Below are 25,608 nucleotides of genomic sequence, written 5' to 3'. Positions count from 1 at the left end.
AGAACCGGGGTGCCCAGCCTCCCTCCTGATGATGATGAGCAATGCAAAATGTGACAGGAAGCGAATGGCTGGGTGAGTATGGGCCACAAGTCAGAAACTGTTAGTGAGGGGGAATTAGTCAGGTAGCTTTATTGTTAGGTAGCCAGTCAGGCGAGAGGGCGCAAAGAGGGAGCCCCTCACAGTGCCTGCTTCAGCAGGACCAGCCTTCAGTGTCTGGTCCAATCTCATCCAATCAGCTCTCTCGCCCCCACTCAGATGTGCTGATCTCTTCCTGAGCCAGCCCCTTGAGCCTCGACCAGCCTCTCTCAGACTCACCTGCATCTGAGGGCAAGGCCCATCACAATAAGACTGTAAATAGCAGGCCGCTTTTGACTGTTCATCTCTCCTGAACCTCCAGATCCCTGCTCTGGGAAGCCCCCTTATCCCAGCCAGGGGGAGAGAGGAGCTGCTATTCCCATGTGGGCTCCCTGCCTCCTGCCTTTCACGTGGTGCAGCCTCTGTACTTTTTTCTCTTTTCTTCTCTTAATTTGATAAAGTTTCTTTGAGTGTGACCCTTTGGTCTATGGAGTTTAATTTTTTTTTAATTCATAAGACAAGAATCCAGGGGCACACTCTTCTGTTCCTGTTATCCACCAGATGTTGGTCAGGGGGTGATGTCCACCCTCTGCTCATGCCATCGTTTTACCCTGACATCACGGAGCATCCCCTCGAGCCTTTAAGCCAAAATAAACCTTTTTTTTTCCCACAAAAAGGGATCCAGGGTACCCTAAATATATTGGTGAGTTGACATACTGGCAAAGAACCCCCAACTCCTGTTACACTAGCAGCAATTAAATGAAAATATAACAGGAGGGTCCTTTTGAGGGTTTTTAGAGACTAAGAAATACTTATGCATGTGCCATGCTGAGCTCTGTGCAGGAGAGAAGACGGTCTGAGAGGCCCTGCTCATCCATCCTTATCCTTTGAGCCGTACAATGCTCGTGAATAAATCGAACAGGGCTGCTTATAAAGTCATGTTTCGGTGTTAATAAAGCCACAAAATACTGATGTCTTAAAGAGCTAGATGTTGATATGAAGTGATTTTCATGTGGCTATTGTGGTGGACTGAATGTTCTTGCCCTCTCCCCGTCTTCTGAGGGATTCCCTAGTGGGGCACGGGTTTGGGAGGTGGTCAGGTTATGTGGGTGTGGATCGGGAGTAACGCCTTTAAAGCACAAAGCAGGAAAAGGCTGCATGTCTCTGGCTCTCCAGAGGGAAGGGGTTTGCAAACCACGCGGACTGTTCTCTCCACACACCGGGGCTGCTGCACCTGGACTGTAGGCTTGCAGCCTCTGGTGTCCTGAGAAATAAACGGTTGTTCTTTAAACCACCCACTCTGGGTACTGTTGCTATAGCAACCCAACCCCAGACAGGTGTTATGTGGTAAACTAGTTTAACTGATGAAGGAAATTTCCTCTCCTCTGGTGGAGCAACTCCAAGATGAATAAATGCTCAGGATAGGGGTCCAGAGGGAGCAGTTCTGGCAGAGGTAAATGACCACTACTGTTCGGGAGGGGGCGCTGAATCCCAGGGCGTGGCTAAAACAAGCCAGGGGAGCTGGAGAGATGGCTTAGCGGTTAAGCGCTTGTCTGTGAAGCCTAAGGACCCCGGTTCGAGGCTCAATTTCCCAGGACCCACATTAGCCAGATGCACAAGGGGGTGCACGCGTCTGGAGTTCGTTTGCAGTGGCTGGAAGCCCTGGCTCGCCCATTCTCTCTCTCTCTCTGCCTCTTTCTCTCTGTCCATTGCTCTCAAATAAATAAATAAAATAAACAACAACAACAAAAAAAAACAAGCCAGGGAATTTTGAATGCTGTTACGCACGTGCTTTGTATATGAAGTCCACGTGCCACGGGCCGGTGTACAAGTCTGAGGACAATATCGGGCTGTCTGCCCCAGCCTTCCATTTTGCTTGCAACAGGACCCCTGCTGTTTGGTTTCCCTGCTCTGTGCGCCCCCCCCGCCGGGAGGGCCCGCAGGCTTCAGAATTCTCCTTGCTCTGTAGCGACCTCTCCCATTTCTGTGGGTGCGCTGGAATTATGCGATCAGAACCGCTCCTGGCTGGGGAGCTGAACCAGCCACCAGGCTTGCAAGCAGGTGCCTTGGAGTCACTTCCCCAGCCTCGGGATTCCGCTGAGTCCCATTTCATTTGATGTCTAATACTGAGCCAGGTACACGCCTGTGTCCCAACTACTAAGGCGCCTAGCCTTCGCGTCTACAAGCTCCAGCGCAGCCTGGTCAACATGAGACAGGTGGAAGTTAGGAATGAGGGAGGGAGCTTAAGTTTCCACAGGCCATTCTCTTTCTTTCTATGTCTGCTAGGACACCAGTTTCTTTTTTCTATGCAATATGTGGGGGGAAGGTTGTTTAGTGGGTTGGTTTTGTTTTTGAAGCAGGGTCTCACTCTAGCTCAGGCTGATCTGGAATTCACTATGTAGTCTCAGGGTGGCATTGAACTCATGATCCTCCTACCTCTGCCTCCCGAGTGCTAGGATTAAAGGTGTGCGCCACCACGCCTGGTTCAATACGCACTTTTTTAGTTCGGTACCCTGCCCCACTTTTACACCACCTTATCACTTCAATTCCCACAGAGCTAGGCTCATGGCAGATGACTGGAGACTTCTAGAATCAGGAAATGCATGGAGGCCCTCCAGGGTTTCCGTAAAAACTCCAAAGGCAAAGCCTTATGAGAGGGCAGGCCCAGAAGACCTGGTTCATAGCTCATCCAAAGTCCTTGCAAATATGAACAGGGACAGGGGAAGAGGGGGCAAGGAAAGGGAAGAAAGAGAGGCCTTACCAACCAACTTGTGAAGGTGGTCGTCACAGCATGTCACCCAGATTTGCATTCAAATGAAAGATAAAATGCTGATGTTGGAGCCGGTGAGCTTCTCAGAGCTCTTCCTTCTATGGTGAGATGTCACCACTCACAATTGTATGGGTACTGCTACCTGCACCCCCGTTACCACCTGACTATCAAATACCATGTCAAGCCACAGATCCCTGGTTTCATAGTCCCACTGACGAAAACAAGACTACTGCATCGGGACATGTGAGGGAGAAACCTAGTCCAGTTTCAACGGATCACAAAGCACCTGTTTAATGATCGACTCAGGTTTCTGACCCGGGTGGCTGCTGGGAGCGTGAGCCTGTCTGTGGTCTTGGGCACACTTCCTTCTGAAGTGTCAGCTTGATGAGCTGTGTGCTTCCTGTGCACACAGATGTCCCGAGTGTTCCTGCTTCTTCCTTCCAAAATGAGGTCATCTGGGACCACTGTGACACATCCCCACTAGATCAGTGCGGCCCTATTCCCTTGCAAATGCACAGTGATGTGTCATACCCATCCTTTCCAACATCTAGTCTATCATCCAAAAACCCACCATGCACCACCAGTTGGGCCTCCTTACAACTAGCTTTTTCACTGGACTCTAATATAATTCCTTGCGGTCTTACTGTGGCATCATCTGGAGGATTACACCCCGAGACTCCCCTAGAGGGAGGAAAGCTCCCTCTATCTGAATGAGGTGGCAGTAGGTCCTGTGGCTTGAGAGCCCTTTCCATGGGTGATAACTCCAGTGCAGAGGTGGTCAGGGAACACTCTGCAGTTCAAGTGGTGGGGCTCTTCATCGAGCACTTTGGGGGGCTCTGGTCCTCAGCACTAGCAACCTGAAAAAGATGCCCAAGCCTCTACATTTGTAAGTGACCAAGTCTGGGCACAGGAGTTTGGATGCGTGACATCTTCACTTTGATCAAGGAAGCAGACATTCTGAACATCAGTGCGAACTTAACATTGTGGATTTTAAAAATCATCACTTTTCTACAAACACAGGGTTTTAGACCTTTTGTCTGTCTTGTATATTTGAGACCAAAAAAAAAAAAAAAACACCCTCACAGATTGAAGGTAACTGGATGGAATTTTTTTTCTTCTCTGTTTTTTTTTTAATATTAAAAAAAAATTATTTACTTACGGGGAGAGAGATAGAGAGGGGCAGACAGAGCAAGAGAATGGGCATGCCAGGTCCCCCAGCAACTGAAAACCCCAGATGCATGTGCCACCTTGTACATCTGGCTTACACGGGTCCTGGGGAGGCGAACCTGGGTCCTTTGGCTTTTCAGGCAAGTGCCTTTACTGCTAAACCATCTCTCCATCCTGGATTTTTTTTTTCTATTAACCTCAGTCCATTAACAGGTCAGGCTCTTCCTTCCTGACCTGACATGGTTTCCCACAAGCAGGAGTACTTGCTGTTGAGACACACAGGTATGCCGTGATGATTCTTGAACTGGGATCTATGTGGTCCACATGTCCCAGGGGAAGGCCCAATGCTGTGGCTTCAAGGACAGGCAATGTGGCTGCCTGTGGCCCTTCCTTTGGAGATAGCAGTTGATTGGCTATTGTTACCTACCAGAACTTTAAAAATAAATTACAATCAATGTTCTACTTAAAGATATGAAATTAATAAGAATGAAAAATTATATATATATGATCTTCAGTCTACAATTAATTGTTCAATTTTGCTTTTATCATTCTAAGAATATTGTTGCTGTTGTTGTTTTTTCAGAGAATGTCAGCTAGCTGGTAATACTTAAATCATATGTCCACATGCCTCACTCATAGGTTAAGTTTGAACATTTTCCCAGTTGAACTGCATGGACTTGTTTTAAACTTTTTCCTTTTTCTTTCTGTTTTTGTTTTCGTTTTATTGAGACAGGGTCTCACTCCAGCTCAGGGTGACCTGGAACTCATTCTGTAGCTGCAGATTGGCCGCAAACTCATGCTGGTCCCACCACCTCAGCCTCCTAAGTGCTGGGATTAAAGGCATGTGCCACCATGCTTGGCTTGTTTTAAACTCTTTAAATACCTTAAATGAATTACAGAACTTCCTAAGAGTAGAGGTATTGTAGTTAATAATAAAACAGTGTGGTCAGGTGAAATGCAAACTTAATAATAAAACTGCAATTCAAAACAAGAAAAATAATTTTTCTTAACAACGAGTCTAGCCACTCTGTAGAGATGTATCATTTCCAAGTCCCAATAGAAGGAACGGATTAATTTACCAACTTTGTTTCTACTGTGTGCCTGTAAGCTTTCTTACTTCAAAGCAGAAGCACATGTGCAGAATGTCATATTGAGCACCAGAACTGAAGTTGTTTGTTACAGGCTATTAAACTCTGCATATTAAATGGTTTCATCTTAATTACTTATACAGCTTGTTAGCCCAATAACATACAAATAGAGTACAGCATCTGGAAATTTATCTCATCCAATGTTCAGAGATAAACAGGTTAGCCATTCTTCTCAGCATTTCTGCAGGCCAGTCCTTGTTTACACTGAAATCTGATGGAAATCCACGTGTCCCTTTTTCCAAGCTGCTGCATGAAGAGGCTGCTGAAGAACATCACTACACAGCACACTGTGACATGAGGACGCCTGCGTTCACCAGTTCAGGCACACTTCCAAGAGATCCCCAACAGTCCCATTTTACTTCTGTCCAGGATGCTGGGTGCCAAAGATCGGATATAAGCCCACGCACATAAGCAGCAAGATTACGGTCAACTGACTCGGAGAACTGAAAATGGCAGACTCAGTGAGGTCGGCAGTGCCGCAGCCACATCATCCTCCCGGGCCCACCTAGAACTCTTTTCTTAAAAAAATATTTTTATAGCTGGGTGTGATGGTACATGCCTTTAATCCCAGCACTTGGGAGGCAGAGGTAGGATCAGTATGAATTCCAGGCCATCCTGAAACTACAGCCTGGACTAGAGCAAAACCCTACCTCAAAAAAAAAAATTATTTATTTGCAAACAGAAGGAGAGAGAGAAGAGAAGCAGTCAGAGAGAATGGGTGTGCCAGAGCCTCCAGCCACTGCAGATGAACTTCAGATGCGTGTGCCACTTTGTGGATACTGGGGAGTTGAAACTGGGATGTTAGGCTTTGCAGGCAAGTGCCTTAACCACTGAGCCATCTCCCCAGCCCCCTTACCAGAACTCTTAAATCTACTTGTCATCTCTGGACTCCCTTGTGGGCTGCAAATGCTGGATATTCTATAAGAATTGGTACTTATCACACATAAAGCTGGCCTTCACCACGTCACTCTTCTGAACCCCTTGCTGAGCGTGCTTTCTTCGTGATCTTTCTCTGGGCGGCTTGACTCCTGTTACTCCCACCTCAGTGATAGACAGCCCTCTTCAACAGCACGGCCTCCAGATCCCCAGGCCCATCTCCACTGGAAGAACCAGCCTCTCCACATTTTGCCCTAAATACAACCACAACCTTTCTCCTTGCATGCCCCAGACCCTTTCCGAACTCCAGGCTGGCTGTCCTACCTTGCTCTGTACACAAAGAAGTCCCCAGCCCTCAGGCCACTTACGACCCACTGGTTAAGTCTCATTCTCCACCTCTCCTGCCATCTGCAAGCTCTGGACTCGCTAGCTCTGGTATACTGAGTAACATGCGCTTTGTCCTCCCATGCTGCCTCCGCATCCTCCCTATGCCCTGTAAACCTGCCTCTCGCCCTTCCAAGGTCAGCAGTGAGCCCTTTCCCAGCACCAGCCTCCCAGCCCATGTGTCCTCCCGCACACATAAAGCTCCGCCCCTGGTGGGATTTGGCGGGATCCTTATTCAAAGAGCTCTTACTGTACACAATACCACCATGAATTGTTGAAGGCATCTGTCACCCATGTAGAGTTACCCCATTTCCCCTCTACGTCTGGTACAAGCGCCCCGTGGTTCCTAGCACGCCGGAAGTGCTGAGTCTTAAGCAGAAGTGACATTGTAGCAGAAAGGAGACTCAGCAGTGATGGGAACAAATTACTAGTTCACACAAATTCACAGGGTCCAAAGCAGACTATGACTGAGAACGTAATACACTAACTGGGTAAGAGTGGTGTGCAAGAGGCACTCTCTCACAACAAGGTTCGTAACACCCTTCAGGGAAGATAGTCTGGCAAGACTGAAAGGTGAAGTAAACATAATCTCAGATGCAGCTATTCTATTTCATCAATTCATTCTGTGATAAAAATAAATCCTAGTGCATAAAGGCGTAGTGTGTGGGAAGATGAGCATTAAGTTCTGGAGTGTATCATAATCCTTTCCAAACTCCTGCCACTTCGAACTGTTTAGACCCAGGAATATGCATTAACAGCACATATTACCTAGTATCACCTGCATTGATACATATATATATATATATATATATGAAATGTCAGAGCAAATGGAATTTTGAAAAATCTATCAACAACCTCATATCTATTTAAAAGAATACTGAAAAACTTTTATGAGCATTGCTTTAAATTTTAGAGACACAGACAAGAATTAGTGAGCCTTTAATAATAAAACAAACATGGTAACTAACAATGATTATAGAAAAATATGAAGAATGATGGTACATCCCAACTAGTTATTTATCAAAAAGACTGAAGTTGCTTTGTGTTGGCCACAGGCAGGGCGCTGGGCTAGAGCAAACCGAAGCTGCCTGACACGAACGCCCCAGGGCAAGGAGGGGTCGCAGCCGCCTGAGCTGCCGGTCATATCTCAGGGACCTGAGTGGCAGGGGAGCTCCTTCCCCTATTCTTGGGGGTCACAGTGAACCAGAACCCCCAGACAAAATGTCAGACCCCTAGACCGGCAGGAAGTAAGGCCACTCCCTCTCCAAGCACAGGATACCTGGACATTCAGTTAAGACTTAGGCTTTGCCCATAACCCTGTGACCTTTGGCCAGTTGCCTAGGAAACTCCTTCTATGGTATCAGCCAGCACCTTTGCACAGCCCCTCTCCCTGTACATATACCTTCCATTTACCATTGCCTACGTGCTGGAATGAATGTCCTCATATACTAATTAGGCATCAGCAAGCAACCTTGTACATCCAATCCCCTCAAGACCCTCTTTCCGCCCTCAACTGCTTATGAACCCATTTCCCTGACAAGAAGCTGGGCTGTTCACAGAGACTGTCTCCAGAGAGTGATTCTTTCTCTTGTGCATTCACCACCACAACTTCCTGGACTCCTTGGAAGACTGTGGCCAGACCGAGGACCCAGGAACCCAGAGCTTTGTATACAGATTTAGAAGAATTTTACAATACCTAGTTAATGAAAAGTATCAAGTTTCAAGTTACATCTGCAGAAAGATCTTTTCTCCTCCCCCCCCCAAGATAGTGTTTCACTCTAGTCCTGGCTGACCTGGAATTCACTATGTAGTCTCAGGGTGGCCTCGAACTCACGGTGCATGATGATCCTCCTACGTCTGCTTCCCTGCTCCGAGTGCTGAGATTAAAGGCATGCACCACGATGCCTGGCTCTAGAAGATCACATTTTAAGGGTCTACCTAGGACTCTTAAGTGGAAGTTGACCTGGGAAATCTTTCCTCCTGCTACAGAGGAGAAAATGCCTCCAACTAATTGCAGGCATCTGCAGGGCTCAGAGCAGAAGGTGTCTCCGCCCAGCTCAGCCACCCGTGCCGTGACAGGTCACTAACCAAGGCCGTGCTCAGCTGTGCCCTTGCTCTGGGCAGAACAGCAGGGCTTTGGAGAAAAGGCAGGAGGAGATTACAATGAAGCGAGAACTGCTCCCTCCCTTCCACACACCCCACCTTCTCCAGAGTCCTCAGGACTGCTGCAAAGAGGCCACATGGTGGCCTCCACCATGCCTGCTCTCAGATCACAGCTATGGGGTAGGTCATACCCGTGTCTCCAACTGATCACATGGTCCCGTGTCTGCACAGGATGCCGATCTGCCCAGCACCTCTCACTACAGCAGGCGCGTAAAGTGACTCCACTGGGCACTGGCTCTGTGCAACTTGTTCCTGGGATCTCAATCTGACACTTGTGAATTACTCACAGCATTAATTATTCACAGCAAACTCAACCTCACAGAGAACATAAGTGAAAGAAGCCTCACAGCCCAGCAAGGGACTTAGGAATAGGAGTTGAAAATGGCTAGGCAAAACAGATAGACAGGGCTGGAGGGATGGCTTAGCAGTTCAGACACCTGCCTGCAAAGCTGAAGGACCTAGGTTCGATTCCCCAGGAGCCAAATAAACCAGATGCATAAGGTGGAGCATGTGTCTGGAGCTCATTTGCAGTGGCTGCAGGCTCTGGCGTGCCCATTCTCTCCCTCCTCCCTTCTCTCTCATAAATAAATTTTTTTAAAAAAATTTTAGAGCTAGAGAGATGGCATAGTGGTTAAGGCATTTGCCTGCAAAGCCAAAGGACCCAGGTCCGATTCCCCAGGACCCATGTAAGCTAGATGCATAAGAAGGTGCATGCATCTGGAGTTCATTGGCAGTGGCTGGAGGCCCTGGTGCACCCATTCTTCCCCCCCCCCCTTCCTCTCTGTGTGTCAAATAAATAAATAAAATATATATTTAAAAAAAATAAAGATGGCTAGGCAAAGAGTAGCATTGAAAGGAATGGGCTCTACCAGGGGCTGGACAGGGCTAAGAGCTCCTGATGGGGAGGGCTTGGCAGAACACTTCAGTTTCTCGTATCCTATATCCCTCTGGTCTTTGACCAAAACGCTGTCCATCGGTGTTTACTTCCATCTGTTCCCTTCAGTACTGTACGGATTCTCTCAAGTGTCAGGGGCTTAACTTCCAAGAAGCCTTCTCCATTCTCTCCTTTAAAAGCATTCTGATTTAAACCAACAGCCAAGAGAAATGAGCAAGGGACATGGTGACCCAGGAGCCTTTACCTCTGTCCCATCCACATGGCGACAAGGGATGTGACCTATCACGGAGAAGATCGCCGAAGATGCTGCAGTTTCCGGGTGAAAGCTCCCATCTCTTGGTGCTACTTGTTTCAGTGGTCTTAACGTTAATCTAGCATTCTAAGAGACACGGGAATGGGCTAGGAAGGGCCTCTCTCAGAGTTACCAAGAGCACGCACGCCTCACAGCTATAGCCAAGACACAATTGTTTGCATCTTGGTAAGTGCAAAGAGAAAGATTACCTACAGCAGGCAAGTAGTGTACAGGAGTTACTTCCAAAGTAAAAGTCCTCCCTGCACGAAGGGAGCAGGGCTTTTATTCATGGAGTGCATACAGACCCACACAGGGGTTGGCTCATTGGTAAGTGCACTCTGTTAGGCGTGCATGCTTCCCTGAGTATGCTCAGCTGAAGATTAGGGAGCACATGTTTAAAAGATTCAAGTAACAGGAATGTTTCTAAGCATGCTTAGCTTGCACCATGAAGTTTCAGCTGAAAATAGACACAAGGAGGGCTGGAGGGATGGCTTTGCGGTTAAGGCGTTTGCCTGCAAAGCCAAAGGACCCAGGTTTGATTCCCCTGAACCCATGTGAACCAGATGCACAAGGGGGCGCATGCGTCTGGAGTTTGTTTGCAGTGGCTGGAGGCCCTGGTGCGCCCATTCACTCGCTCTTTCTCTCTCTTTCTCCCTCTTTCTCTGTCAAATAAATAAATAAAATAAAATACATAAAAAAATAGAAAGGACAATTTGAAGGTGCATTAACATAGAGGTCTGCCCATGAAGGTGCCTGCCTTGCTGAGTGGCTAACTATGCCCTGTTTGTACCAGATGGCTCCCCTGCACACTCAGAGAAACCACGAGGGCAGGTGCTGTGGCCTGATGAGGGAGGAGGTCACGGTGCTTCCTGCAAGCTGTCTGGGTGTCAGAATGAGCTCCTGGACATGAAGCTGTTTGCACACTCGTCTCTGACAAAATGCCACCTTTACCTTACCTTCTAGACTACAAGGTAAAGTGCTCTTCCAGGATCCGTGTCCGCAGGTCCACAGGCCATCCTCCTCGGCCAGTTCCTCCCCTAACCTCATTTCGTGCCTCAGGACAGTTCCTAATGTCCCAGCTCTGCACACCAAGGGCCTGAGCTAGGGCACCATGGGTGGAAGGACAACTCAGAGAGAAGCCACCAGTGTCTGGAGAGGCAGCATGAGCACTTGTGATTCTGAAAACACAGAGTTGCTAAGAGGAGACACCCACAATCAAACCTAAGTTCAAAAAAGGTCCACCTGGTGCTGCAGAGATGGCTTCGTGGTTAAGGCACTTGCCTGCAAAGCCCAAGGACCCAGATTTGATTCCCCAGGACCCACATAAACCAGATGCACTAGGTGGTGCATGCCTCTGGAGTTCATTTGCAGTGGCCAGAGGCCCATTCTTTCTCTCTCGTTCTCTATCTGCCTCCTGCTCTCTGTCCCTCTCAAATAAATAAATAAAAATTTAAAAACTGCCAGGCGTGGTGGCAAATATCTTCAATCCCAGCATTTGGGAGACAGAGGTAGGAGGATCACCATGAGTTCAAGGACACCCTGAGAATACAGAGCAAATTCCAGGTCAGCCTGAGCTAGAGTGAGACCCTACCTCAAAAAACCAAAAAAAAAAAAAAAAATTAAAAATTTACAAAAAGGCACATTTAAATGAAATGCTCTTTAAAAGGCAACCTATGACAAGCAACGAAGGCTGAAAGTGAAGGACAGGCAGAAAGAGCACAGAGGCTTAAAATATGTGTTGATTTTTTGTGTAGAACTCAAATGGACTTTTCCTTTGAAAATAAGACCATTGTTTGTGCATGTGCAGTCTCCCAGGTTAATACTGGTAAAATAAATTTATAAACAAACTCTTGACAAAATAACAGAAATATAGCAATTATTCAACATAAAAAATCAGGACATGTAAAAATAATTTCGTATGTCTAGCTAGCTCCAATGGAAACTTAAGTATTAAAAGATCCCCTATTTATGTAAAAATTGGAATGCTGAAATTAAATATTAAATGCAAGGACATGCAATGTTAGAAGGGATATCCAATGAGATTTCTAGTGAGACATGATAAAATTTAATTTTAAAGTATGAATAAAATCTCTAAGGTAGGTTTGCAACCTAGATATTTTCTTCCCAATGACTCACATATGGCAAGTTATAATTATAAACAAGTGTCATTTGAAATATGTTTTCTAGAGGGGAAGAAATCAGTAAGAGCAAAAAAGTGAGGTGAGATAGAAAGACAGGGAAAATTACGGAGACGTGAGAAGTGAAGGAGTCTGGGTTAAGCCTCTCATTAGCTGAGAAGCAAGAACTTCATCACAATTAACATCTGCTGTGAAGGCTAAAAATAACATTCACAGCCAGGCATGGTGGTGCACACCTTTAATCCCAGCACTTGGAAGGCAGAGGTAGGAGGATTGCCATGAGTTCGAGGCCACCCTGAGACTCCATAGTGAATTCCAGGTCAGCCTGGGCTAGAGTAACACCCTACCCTGAAAAACCAAAATAAATAAGTAACATTCCTGTCAGGCGTGGTGGCGCACGCCTTTAACCCCAGCACTTGGGAGGCAGAGGTAGGAGGATCATTGTAAGTTCGAAGCTACCCTGAGACTACATAGTGAATTCCAGGTCAGCCTGGGCTAGAGTGAGACCCTACCACGAAAAACTATATATATTAACATTCCTTTCCTATATAGATATGTTCTGTCAAAACAGCATGAACCAGGCTTCAGGACCTTGAGTAGGGTCTTATTCTTCTCCCTGGACATTTACTGGGAATCTAAAGCAAGATAAGACTATTGACATTTTTGGCAGTAAAGATTGCCTACCTTCCTGCATCCTGGTGATCAGACACATTCTTGTGATCTTAGAAATCACATGAAGATGGTAACTCAGCCCCTAGCAAAATGGGCTATATGAATGGCTATTGGAAAGGGAACACAGGGCAACTCTCTTCCCAGAAGCCCACATCCATGTTCTAGGATGGGCCTTACTTTTTCTTCTGAACACCTCTTTTTCTCTTAACCCTCATGAATAAAGACGATATCCACATATCTTTATTGAAAGCCCAACCCTGGTTTGTAATGACTAGTCCTGAGAGATTCTTTGCTGCGATGAAGCCAGGAGTCTCAGTTTGGCTTGAGTGGAGGTCCCTCAAACCTCACGGAAACTCTTCCAGCCGCTGAGGATGACAGTGAGCAGCTGTGACTCTGTCCCACTGCCACTGACAGAAGGATGCCACCTTGAATCAACTGTCTACCTTTGAGGCATAAACACACTAGAAATGCAGATTGGTAAATATATATTTTAAATGGTATCAGTTATTACAGTTTTTTGAATTGACTTTTAGTTTTTTTTTAATTTTTTATATTTTTGAGAGACAGAGAGATTGAGAAAGAATGGGTGTGCCAGGACCTTCACCTGCTGCAAATAAACTCCAGACATGGCATTGCACACTTGCACCACTGTGCATCCAGCAATGTGGGACTTGGAGCTTTGAATATGAGTTCAAAAGACCTGCACTGGAATATCCCATCACCAATCCCACACAAAGACCTACACTGGAATATCCCATCACTGATCCCACACAAAGACCTGCACTGGAATATCCCATCACTGATCCCACACAAAGACCTGCACTGGAATATCCCATCACTGATCCCACACAGAGACCTGCACTGGAATATTCCATCACAGATCCCACACAAAGACCTGCACTGGACTATCCCATCACCGATCCCACACAGAGACCTGCTCTGGAATATACCATCACCGATCCCACACAAGGACCTGCACTGGAATATCCCATCACCGATCCCACACAGAGACCTGCTCTGGAATATCCCATCACCAATCCCAAACAGAGACCTGCTCTGGAATATCCCATCACTGATCCCACACAGAGACCTGCTCTGGAATATCCCATCACTGATCCCACACAAAGACGTGCTCTGGAATATCCCATCACCGATCCCACACAGAGACCTGCACTGGAATATCCCATCACCAATCCCACACAAAGACCTGCTCTGGAATATCCCATCACCAATCCCACACAAAGACCTGCACTGGAATATCCCATCACAGATCCCACATAAAGACCTGCAATGGAATATCCCATCACCGATCCCACACAAAGACCTGCACTGGAATATCCTTCACCGATCCCACACAAAGACCTGCACTGGAATATTCCATCACCGATCCCATACAAACAACTGCATTGGAAAAATCCCTTCTGTGCACTGACAGCAAGAAGCACAGAACTTGCAGCTGTCCCTGGGGCTTCAGCTCGACATAGTTTGCATGCCCGATGTAGCCCACCTGAACTGGGGTCCATCTATTCATTTGTCTTCTTGTCCTTCCATACAAACCAGGTCCTATGCATGGCCTCCACCTCAGCCATCCAGCAAATTGGCTCTGCACACCTCCAGCTGAGCTCATTCAGACCTAGTCTCCCCACCTGCAGTGACTGCACCTCATCTGCATCTGCCTCTTACAGTAGGTCCTCTTTGAACTCTGCCACCTCTTTACCCCTTGTGCAGCCAATCTGCCACCTGTGTGTGTCTACTTCTATGTACGTACACACATACCCGCTATTGTGAAGTATAATGTATGACCACTCTGCCACCTGTGTGTGTCTACTTATATGTACGTACACACATACCTGCTATTGTGAAGTATAATGTATGACCACTCTGCCACCTGTGTGTGTCTACTTATATGTACGTACACACATACCTGCTATTGTGAAGTATAATGTATGACCACTCTGCCACCTGTGTGTGTCTATTTATATGTACGTACACACATACCTGCTATTGTGAAGTATAATGTATGACCACTCTGCCACCTGTGTGTGTCTATTATATGTATGTACACACATACCTGCTATTGTGAAGTATAATGTATGACCACTCTGTCACCCGTGTGTGTCTACTTATATGTATGTACACACATACCTGCTATTGTGAAGTATAATGTATGACCACTCTGCCACCTGTGTGTGTCTACTTATATGTACGTACACACATACCTGCTATTGTGAAGTATAATGTATGACCACTCTGCCACCTGTGTGTGTCTATTTATATGTACGTACACACATACCCGCTATTGTGAAGTATAATGTATGACCACTCTGCCACCTGTGTGTGTCTATTTATATGTATGTACACACATACCTGCTATTGTGAAGTATAATGTATGACCACTCTGCCACCTGTGTGTGTCTATTATATGTATGTACACACATACCCGCTATTGTGAAGTATACTGTATGACCACTCTGCCACCTGTGTGTGTCTACTTATATGTACGTACACACATACCTGCTATTGTGAAGTATAATGTATGACCACTCTGCCACCTGTGTGTGTCTACTTATATGTACGTACACACATACCCGCTATTGTGAAGTATAATGTATGACCACTCTGCCACCTGTGTGTGTCTATTTATATGTATGTACACACATACCTGCTATTGTGAAGTATAATGTATGACCACTCTGCCACCTGTGAGTGTCTATTTATATGTATGTACACACATACCTGCTATTGTGAAGTATAATGTATGACCACTCTGCCACCTGTGTGTGTCTATTATATGTATGTACACACATACCTGCTATTGTGAAGTATAATGTATGACCACTCTGCCACCTGTGTGTGTCTATTTATATGTACGTACACACATACCCCCTATTGTGAAGTATAATGTATGACCACTCTGCCACCTGTGTGTGTCTATTTATATGTATGTACACACATACCTGCTATTGTGAAGTATAATGTATGACCACTCTGCCACCTGTGTGTGTCTATTATATGTATGTACACACATACCTGCTATTGTGAAGTATAATGTATGACCACTCTGCCACCTGTGTGTGTCTATTATATGTACGTACACACATACCCGCTATTGTGAAGTATAATGTATGACCACTCTGTCACCTGTGTGTGTCTACTTATATGTATGTACACACATACCCGCTATTGTGAAGTATATTGTATGACCACTCTGCCACCTGTGTGTGTCTATTATATGTATGTACACACATACCTGCTATTGTGAAGTATATTGTATGACCACTCTGCCACCTGTGTGTGTCTACTTATATGTACGTACACACATACCTGCTATTGTGAAGTATAATGTATGACCACTCTGCCACCTGTGTGTGTCTATTATATGTATGTACACACATACCTGCTATTGTGAAGTATAATGTATGACCACTCTGTCACCTGTGTGTGTCTACTTATATGTATGTACACACATACCTGCTATTGTGAAGTATATTGTATGACCACTCTGCCACCTGTGTGTGTCTACTTATATGTACGTACACACATACCCGCTATTGTGAAGTATACTGTATGACCACTCTGCCACCTGTGTGTGTCTATTTATATGTACGTACACACATACCCGCTATTGTGAAGTATAATGTATGACCACTCTGTCACCTGTGTGTGTCTACTTATATGTATGTACACACATACCCGCTATTGTGAAGTATAATGTATGACCACTCTGCCACCTGTGTGTGTCTATTATATGTATGTACACACATACCTGCTATTGTGAAGTATAATGTATGACCACTCTGCCACCTGTGTGTGTCTACTTATATGTATGTACACACATACCTGCTATTGTGAAGTATAATGTATGACCACTCTGCCACCTGTGTGTGTCTATTTATATGTACGTACACACATACCTGCTATTGTGAAGTATAATGTATGACCACTCTGTCACCTGTGTGTGTCTACTTATATGTACGTACACACATACCCGCTATTGTGAAGTATAATGTATGACCACTCTGCCACCTGTGTGTGTCTATTTATATGTACGTACACACATACCTGCTATTGTGAAGTATAATGTATGACCACTCTGCCACCTGTGTGTGTCTATTATATGTATGTACACACATACCTGCTATTGTGAAGTATAATGTATGACCACTCTGTCACCCGTGTGTGTCTACTTATATGTATGTACACACATACCTGCTATTGTGAAGTATAATGTATGACCACTCTGCCACCTGTGTGTGTCTACTTATATGTACGTACACACATACCTGCTATTGTGAAGTATAATGTATGACCACTCTGCCACCTGTGTGTGTCTATTTATATGTACGTACACACATACCCGCTATTGTGAAGTATAATGTATGACCACTCTGCCACCTGTGTGTGTCTATTTATATGTATGTACACACATACCTGCTATTGTGAAGTATAATGTATGACCACTCTGCCACCTGTGTGTGTCTATTATATGTATGTACACACATACCCGCTATTGTGAAGTATACTGTATGACCACTCTGCCACCTGTGTGTGTCTACTTATATGTACGTACACACATACCTGCTATTGTGAAGTATAATGTATGACCACTCTGCCACCTGTGTGTGTCTACTTATATGTACGTACACACATACCCGCTATTGTGAAGTATAATGTATGACCACTCTGCCACCTGTGTGTGTCTATTTATATGTATGTACACACATACCTGCTATTGTGAAGTATAATGTATGACCACTCTGCCACCTGTGTGTGTCTATTTATATGTATGTACACACATACCTGCTATTGTGAAGTATAATGTATGACCACTCTGCCACCTGTGTGTGTCTATTTATATGTATGTACACACATACCTGCTATTGTGAAGTATAATGTATGACCACTCTGCCACCTGTGTGTGTCTATTTATATGTATGTACACACATACCTGCTATTGTGAAGTATAATGTATGACCACTCTGCCACCTGTGTGTGTCTATTATATGTATGTACACACATACCTGCTATTGTGAAGTATAATGTATGACCACTCTGCCACCTGTGTGTGTCTATTATATGTATGTACACACATACCTGCTATTGTGAAGTATAATGTATGACCACTCTGCCACCTGTGTGTGTCTATTATATGTACGTACACACATACCCGCTATTGTGAAGTATAATGTATGACCACTCTGTCACCTGTGTGTGTCTACTTATATGTATGTACACACATACCCTGCTATTGTGAAGTATAATGTATGACCACTCTGCCACCTGTGTGTGTCTATTATATGTATGTACACACATACCTGCTATTGTGAAGTATAATGTATGACCACTCTGCCACCTGTGTGTGTCTACTTATATGTACGTACACACATACCTGCTATTGTGAAGTATAATGTATGACCACTCTGCCACCTGTGTGTGTCTATTATATGTATGTACACACATACCTGCTATTGTGAAGTATAATGTATGACCACTCTGTCACCTGTGTGTGTCTACTTATATGTATGTACACACATACCTGCTATTGTGAAGTATAATGTATGACCACTCTGCCACCTGTGTGTGTCTACTTATATGTACGTACACACATACCCGCTATTGTGAAGTATACTGTATGACCACTCTGCCACCTGTGTGTGTCTATTTATATGTACGTACACACATACCCGCTATTGTGAAGTATAATGTATGACCACTCTGTCACCTGTGTGTGTCTACTTATATGTATGTACACACATACCCTGCTATTGTGAAGTATAATGTATGACCACTCTGCCACCTGTGTGTGTCTATTATATGTATGTACACACATACCTGCTATTGTGAAGTATAATGTATGACCACTCTGCCACCTGTGTGTGTCTACTTATATGTATGTACACACATACCTGCTATTGTGAAGTATAATGTATGACCACTCTGCCACCTGTGTGTGTCTATTTATATGTACGTACACACATACCTGCTATTGTGAAGTATAATGTATGACCACTCTGTCACCTGTGTGTGTCTACTTATATGTACGTACACACATACCCTGCTATTGTGAAGTATAATGTATGACCACTCTGCCACCTGTGTGTGTCTATTTATATGTACGTACACACATACCCGCTATTGTGAAGTATAATGTATGACCACTCTGCCACCTGTGTGTGTCTATTATATGTATGTACACACATACCTGCTATTGTGAAGTATAATGTATGACCACTCTGCCACCTGTGTGTGTCTACTTATATGTACGTACACAAAGTATAATGTATGACCACTCTGCCACCTGTGTGTGTCTACTTATATGTACGTACACACATACCTGCTATTGTGAAGTATAATGTATGACCACTCTGCCACCTGTGTGTGTCTACTTATATGTACGTACACACATACCCGCTATTGTGAAGTATAATGTATGACCACTCTGCCACCTGTGTGTGTCTACTTATATGTACGTACACACATACCTGCTATTGTGAAGTATAATGTATGACCACTCTGCCACCTGTGTGTGTCTACTTATATGTATGTACACACATACCTGCTATTGTGAAGTATAATGTATGACCACTCTGCCACCTGTGTGTGTCTACTTATATGTACGTACACACATACCTGCTATTGTGAAGTATAATGTATGACCACTCTGCCACCTGTGTGTGTCTACTTATATGTACGTACACACATACCTGCTATTGTGAAGTATAATGTATGACCACTCTGCCACCTGTGTGTGTCTACTTATATGTACGTACACACATACCTGCTATTGTGAAGTATAATGTATGACCACTCTGCCACCTGTGTGTGTCTACTTATATGTATGTACACACATACCTGCTATTGTGAAGTATAATGTATGACCACTCTGCCACCTGTGTGTGTCTACTTATATGTACGTACACACATACCTGCTATTGTGAAGTATAATGTATGACCACTCTGCCACCTGTGTGTGTCTATTTATATGTACGTACACACATACCTGCTATTGTGAAGTATAATGTATGACCACTCTGCCACCTGTGTGTGTCTACTTATATGTACATACACACATACCCGCTATTGTGAAGTATAATGTATGACCACTCTGTCACCTGTGTGTGTCTACTTATATGTACGTACACACATACCTGCTATTGTGAAGTATAATGTATGACCACTCTGCCACCTGTGTGTGTCTATTATATGTATGTACACACATACCTGCTATTGTGAAGTATAATGTATGACCACTCTGCCACCTGTGTGTGTCTATTATATGTACGTACACACATACCCGCTATTGTGAAGTATAATGTATGACCACTCTGTCACCTGTGTGTGTCTACTTATATGTATGTACACACATACCCGCTATTGTGAAGTATATTGTATGACCACTCTGCCACCTGTGTGTGTCTATTATATGTATGTACACACATACCTGCTATTGTGAAGTATATTGTATGACCACTCTGCCACCTGTGTGTGTCTACTTATATGTACGTACACACATACCTGCTATTGTGAAGTATATTGTATGACCACTCTGCCACCTGTGTGTGTCTACTTATATGTACGTACACACATACCTGCTATTGTGAAGTATATTGTATGACCACTCTGCCACCTGTGTGTGTCTATTTATATGTACGTACACACATACCTGCTATTGTGAAGTATATTGTATGACCACTCTGCCACCTGTGTGTGTCTACTTATATGTACATACACACATACCTGCTATTGTGAAGTATAATGTATGACCACTCTGCCACCTGTGTGTGTCTATTTATATGTACGTACACACATACCCGCTATTGTGAAGTATAATGTATGACCACTCTGTCACCTGTGTGTGTCTATTATATGTATGTACACACATACCTGCTATTGTGAAGTATAATGTATGACCACTCTGCCACCTGTGTGTGTCTACTTATATGTATGTACACACATACCCGCTATTGTGAAGTATAATGTATGACCACTCTGCCACCTGTGTGTGTCTATTATATGTATGTACACACATACCTGCTATTGTGAAGTATAATGTATGACCACTCTGCCACCTGTGTGTGTCTACTTATATGTATGTACACACATACCTGCTATTGTGAAGTATAATGTATGACCACTCTGCCACCTGTGTGTGTCTATTTATATGTACGTACACACATACCTGCTATTGTGAAGTATAATGTATGACCACTCTGTCACCTGTGTGTGTCTACTTATATGTACGTACACACATACCCGCTATTGTGAAGTATAATGTATGACCACTCTGCCACCTGTGTGTGTCTATTTATATGTATGTACTCACATACCTGCTATTGTGAAGTATAATGTATGACCACTCTGCCACCTGTGTGTGACTACTTATACGTATGTACACACATACCTGCTATTGTGAAGTATAATGTATGACCACTCTGCCACCTGTGTGTGTCTACTTATATGTATGTACACACATACCTGCTATTGTGAAGTATAATGTATGACCACTCTGTTACCTGTGTGTGTCTACTTATATGTACGTACACACATACCTGCTATTGTGAAGTATAATGTATGACCACTCTGCCACCCGTGTGTGTCTACTTATATGTACGTACACACATACCTGCTATTGTGAAGTATAATGTATGACCACTCTGCCACCTGTGAGTGTCTATTTATATGTATGTACACACATACCTGCTATTGTGAAGTATAATGTATGACCACTCTGCCACCTGTGTGTGTCTACTTATATGTATGTACACACATACCTGCTATTGTGAAGTATAATGTATGACCACTCTGCCACCTGTGTGTGTCTATTTATATGTACGTACACACATACCTGCTATTGTGAAGTATAATGTATGATCACTCTGCCACCTGTGTGTTTCTTTTTATATGTACGTACACACATATACATTATTATGAAGTATAATGTGTGATCATTCTGTCACCTGTGTCTATATGCACATCCATCCATACATACATATTATGTAAAGTGTGACATGTGACCTAAGAATTAATACTGGAAATTAAGATTGAAATAAAATAACCTATAATTGCTAATGCCTATGCTATAACAGGAAATCAAGACTGCTTAATAAATTGCAGCAACCCATGAAGCATATCACTTATGAATTTATTATTATTCCTGACACTGTGGAAAGACAGTGTGTCCCTCTATGTTTCTGATATAACAAGTCTCAAAATACTGCTTCATAAACAACTAGTCAATTCCACAATATTACATAGGCATCTCCTGGGACACAGGTACCTTGGGGCCTTGTATATCTCAGCCACACACATTGACACGTGACAAGTACTGAACAAGTACTTGTGGACTGGGACAACGGGGGTTAGCCATCATCCCCTGAGGACAGCAGCACGTGCACTCTGTGAGGACAGAGGCAGGTCAGAGGCGGCGGGAAGGCAGCCTGTTGTTAACCTGGATGCCTGGCCCTGCGGTGGGGGCAGCAGGCGGAGCCTGGTGCATGAGTCTCACTCCCCTGCACCACCGTCAGGACCAACTTTGCAAAAAGCATGCAGTGAGCTGTAGGGATTAAGAGTGCTATTCTGTGGGATGCTCACAGCCAGATCAACTGTGTTCTCCTCAGACACAGCTGTGACTTTCTTGTGGCTACCACATGACCTACAGTAAATCTATCCTAGGGCAAGGCAAATGTGGATACAGTAGAATACTGCAAAGCAATTTCTCCTTACTTTTCTTGGATAAAGATACTTCATTATGCCTACTTGATGAAGAACAGGGGTAAAAGCTTTCTAGTATTAAATATCCCAGCAGTCCAGTGTGTGGGCAGGCTCTCCATGCCCACTGGCTGGCTGTAGGAAATGGCTTTTCCTTGAGTCAGCTCAAGGCTGTACCAGGATGGGAAGACAGGGAAATGGCACATTTGGTCTGTGGAAGAACTTGTCTCACGAACTTGTGCAGCACAGATGTACAGAGGCCTTGAGTGTGTAGATATTCCTATGTGATTTCAGAGCCAGGACCCGCACAGTTTGAACACACCTTCATGTTTTACCAGGGAAGCAACTAACCGACAAGGTCAAAAAGCTGGTAAACATGACACGGAGCAGTGGCGAGGGTTAGATCTGGGTAGAAGTGCTCATCACACAGCACTGGGAAGATACTGACCTTCACTGCACAATTGCTTTGTGGCAGTGACTTTGCCTCAAATAACGAAATGGTAATAGAGCACGTGTGCCCTGGTCTTTGACACACACCTGAAATCTGTGCTTAAGGAAAGGGAAAGAGGGCATGCGACCAGATCTCCGCAACGGGCCGAGCACTAATGCTTGGCACTTCCTGGGGGCAGCCAGGAGACACGACAGACTGGAAGGCAGTGTTGTCACTGAGGGTGGTCCAGGGTGCTGTGCCAGAGGACAGTGGGAAAGGCAGGACACGTTCTGGTCGAAGGGAAGGAAACTGAATCACAGAGAGTTTCTGAGAAAGGGAGGGTGTGCCAGGCAGAGTTCCGGGACAGGATGGAAAGCTGCCTGTGTATGGAGGACCCTGAAAGGAACCGCACTGAGTCAACGTGGAGGAATGTGTCAAGCACCCTGTGAGGCTCAAGAGAGTCCAGTGTCTGTAAGTCACTGCCCTCAGGGGATTCAAAGACAGCTAAAGCTGGACATGTATTTGGATACATGCTGTTTAAAGTTGGCTGAAAAGCTGGATTCCTGATGTTTTTATGCAGAAAAGTGATGTGAAATTTCAGAAAGAAGTGAAAACTAGACTACAGAAGAAAGGAAACATTTCTGTGCTGGTCCCACTGAACATCAAGAAAGGGTTGGTTCCAACTGGATGGAGGTGCTGGAATCAGGAGAGAAATGGGGGGATCTGGGCGGGGTTATTTTGGGCTATGACACTGAGGAAATTGACTCATGCTAATTTCAGTGGCATAGGACAAGGCCTATCCTGTATTAGGCAATCAATTTGGTGTTCTTATCTAATTGCCTTGTCTGTTCCATTTGGCAGAGAAGGGGGGGGTTGATAAAAGCAGGGCTCATCTTTGTGTCCCCCGTACAGTGAATGAGCAATGAATAAAGAAGTGAGGGAGGAAGAAAACTCAAGAACACCTCCTAACGCCAGCCTCTGCCACAGCTGGACGACAGAACAGCTGGATGGCATCTGTTTCAGAGAGAAGCGCACGGGAGGGAGGCGTGATATAAGGGTTACGTGATCCAGAGAAGAACCTAACTTTTTCCTCCCCATTCTCCCACAGCCATGTTTTCAACCTAACATAATCAGAGTCAAAGCCAGGATGTTGCTGGGCGGTTTACAAGGGGGTTTAGTCTTTCTGCAGCTGTCTAAGGAGGAAATCAGGAGGACACCAACCCAAGACACGGCCAGTTTCCTGTGCCTCAGTGGTGGCCAGCCTTTCTCTTCTCACATTGACACACTCCCCAAGACGACAGGTCAGAAAAATGTACATCAAGACAATTAACAAGTAACCTTCATCTGTCATTACTGCTGTTCTGGGTATCTGATAGGACTGGCTCAGGAGCCTCATGGGTACACAGACCCAGAGCGCTCAACTCCCTCATGTAAACTGCCCTAGGGTTTACCTGTAGCCTGCACTTGCCGTCCAGGGTTCTTTGAAGCAGACCTGGTTACGAGGCAGCTGCTTTGTGAATGGTACGCAGATTGTATTATGCAGGGCACAATGATGACATTAAGAAGCTGCACATATAATATAGGTGTTTATCAGATAAATGTAAATATTTTCTGAGTATTTTTGAGGACTTCAGAAACCACAGATCAGGAGAACTGGCTATATTATATATTTCCTGTCAGTTGTCCTACATGTGAGACAATGTTTATGCTACAATAGTTTATGTGCATTTATAAAAATCTGACATTTTACAAAACTTGACACGAAAAATAACAGAGCCTTTGAGAAAAAGTGGTTTAGGATATTCCTCTTAAAACCTATGGAACTTCAAAGCGAAATCAAAAATAATAACTAAGAACTCGACATAGTCATCCACCCAAGTAAGGCGGCTCTGGATAGCCAGCGATTAGCACAGCAGGTATCAAATCGATACATGGCACAGAGAGGAAGCAGATGCTGTGGTGTGTGTAGGGGGGACGTACGCCAAAAGCCATGCAAGGGCATGGGGGGCGACCACCATGAGATCTCTCTCCCCCCTCACGCGGTCACAGCATCTCAGCTGAAGCCCCTTCTCATCACGCTGTTGTCACAGGTCTATTCCCATTACCCTCGCTCCCTGTGCTTAGGAGAATTTATATAAATAAACCAACATGTGTTCTGCCTTCTAGAGACATCGTCCTTATACGCATCAATCATACAGGAGCTAATTTGCCTCAAAGGACTTGAGCCCGCAGGAGTTCATGTCCTCAGAGCGACTCATCTGAGCAGGCCTTGTTGAGGCTGTCTGACGTCCATGAAATCAGGGGGGTGGGGCGAGGCTAGGCTACCCCTGGGCCGCCTCTAATTCTACAACCCAGTCCTACGGTGTTCATTAACCCATTCCCAGTGACCACGAGTCAAACAGGAGAGTGTCACACTTACATGTAGTACGTGGGATAGAGTCCTTCAAAATACCAGCAGTGCTTTTTGGCCTCTGCATTCTAGAAAAAAAAGCAAGAGAGCTTTGTCAGTGGGGAGTAATTAAATGCTACTGAGAGGGTCGTGGGAAGGCGACAAGGAAAGGGCGGTTGTAAGGGAAACGCGAAACAAGCTGTGGAACTGGCGCACAGAGTAGTTCTCCAAAGCTTTCGACGGGTAGGAAAACATACAGAAACATCCATTTTTCCCAACTTTTCATATCTCTGAATACAATGAAGGCAAACATTTCCTTTTAAAGGGTAAATGAAAGGCAGCTCCTTTCAAAAAGATATGATGCTGGGAATAAAACTCAGGGCCTTATGCACGACAGACAGGTGTGCCCTAACACTGGGCTACACCCCCACTTCACTGTTTACAACGATCTGAGTTGATGGTTCAGACTAGAAAGGACTGAATGAAATAAAACACTTACTA

At 44.8% G+C, this 25,608-nt stretch overlaps 1 protein-coding gene across 1 annotated transcript in view; it reads right to left on the bottom strand.

Moving 5' to 3' along the window:
* Vopp1 (VOPP1 WW domain binding protein) overlaps window positions 1-25,608 on the bottom strand; it is a 73,812-nt gene that overhangs the window by 15,745 nt on the left and 32,459 nt on the right. The window contains 1 exon segment of the mRNA XM_045136014.1: window positions 25,138-25,196. Coding sequence (XP_044991949.1) covers window positions 25,138-25,196 — 59 coding nt within the window.

This window comes from Jaculus jaculus, chromosome 16 (assembly GCF_020740685.1).
Source record: "Jaculus jaculus isolate mJacJac1 chromosome 16, mJacJac1.mat.Y.cur, whole genome shotgun sequence".
Classification (NCBI taxonomy): Eukaryota; Metazoa; Chordata; class Mammalia; order Rodentia; family Dipodidae; genus Jaculus; species Jaculus jaculus.
Note: the sequence above shows the minus strand (reverse complement) of the source record. Positions and strands in the feature narration are given on the sequence as shown.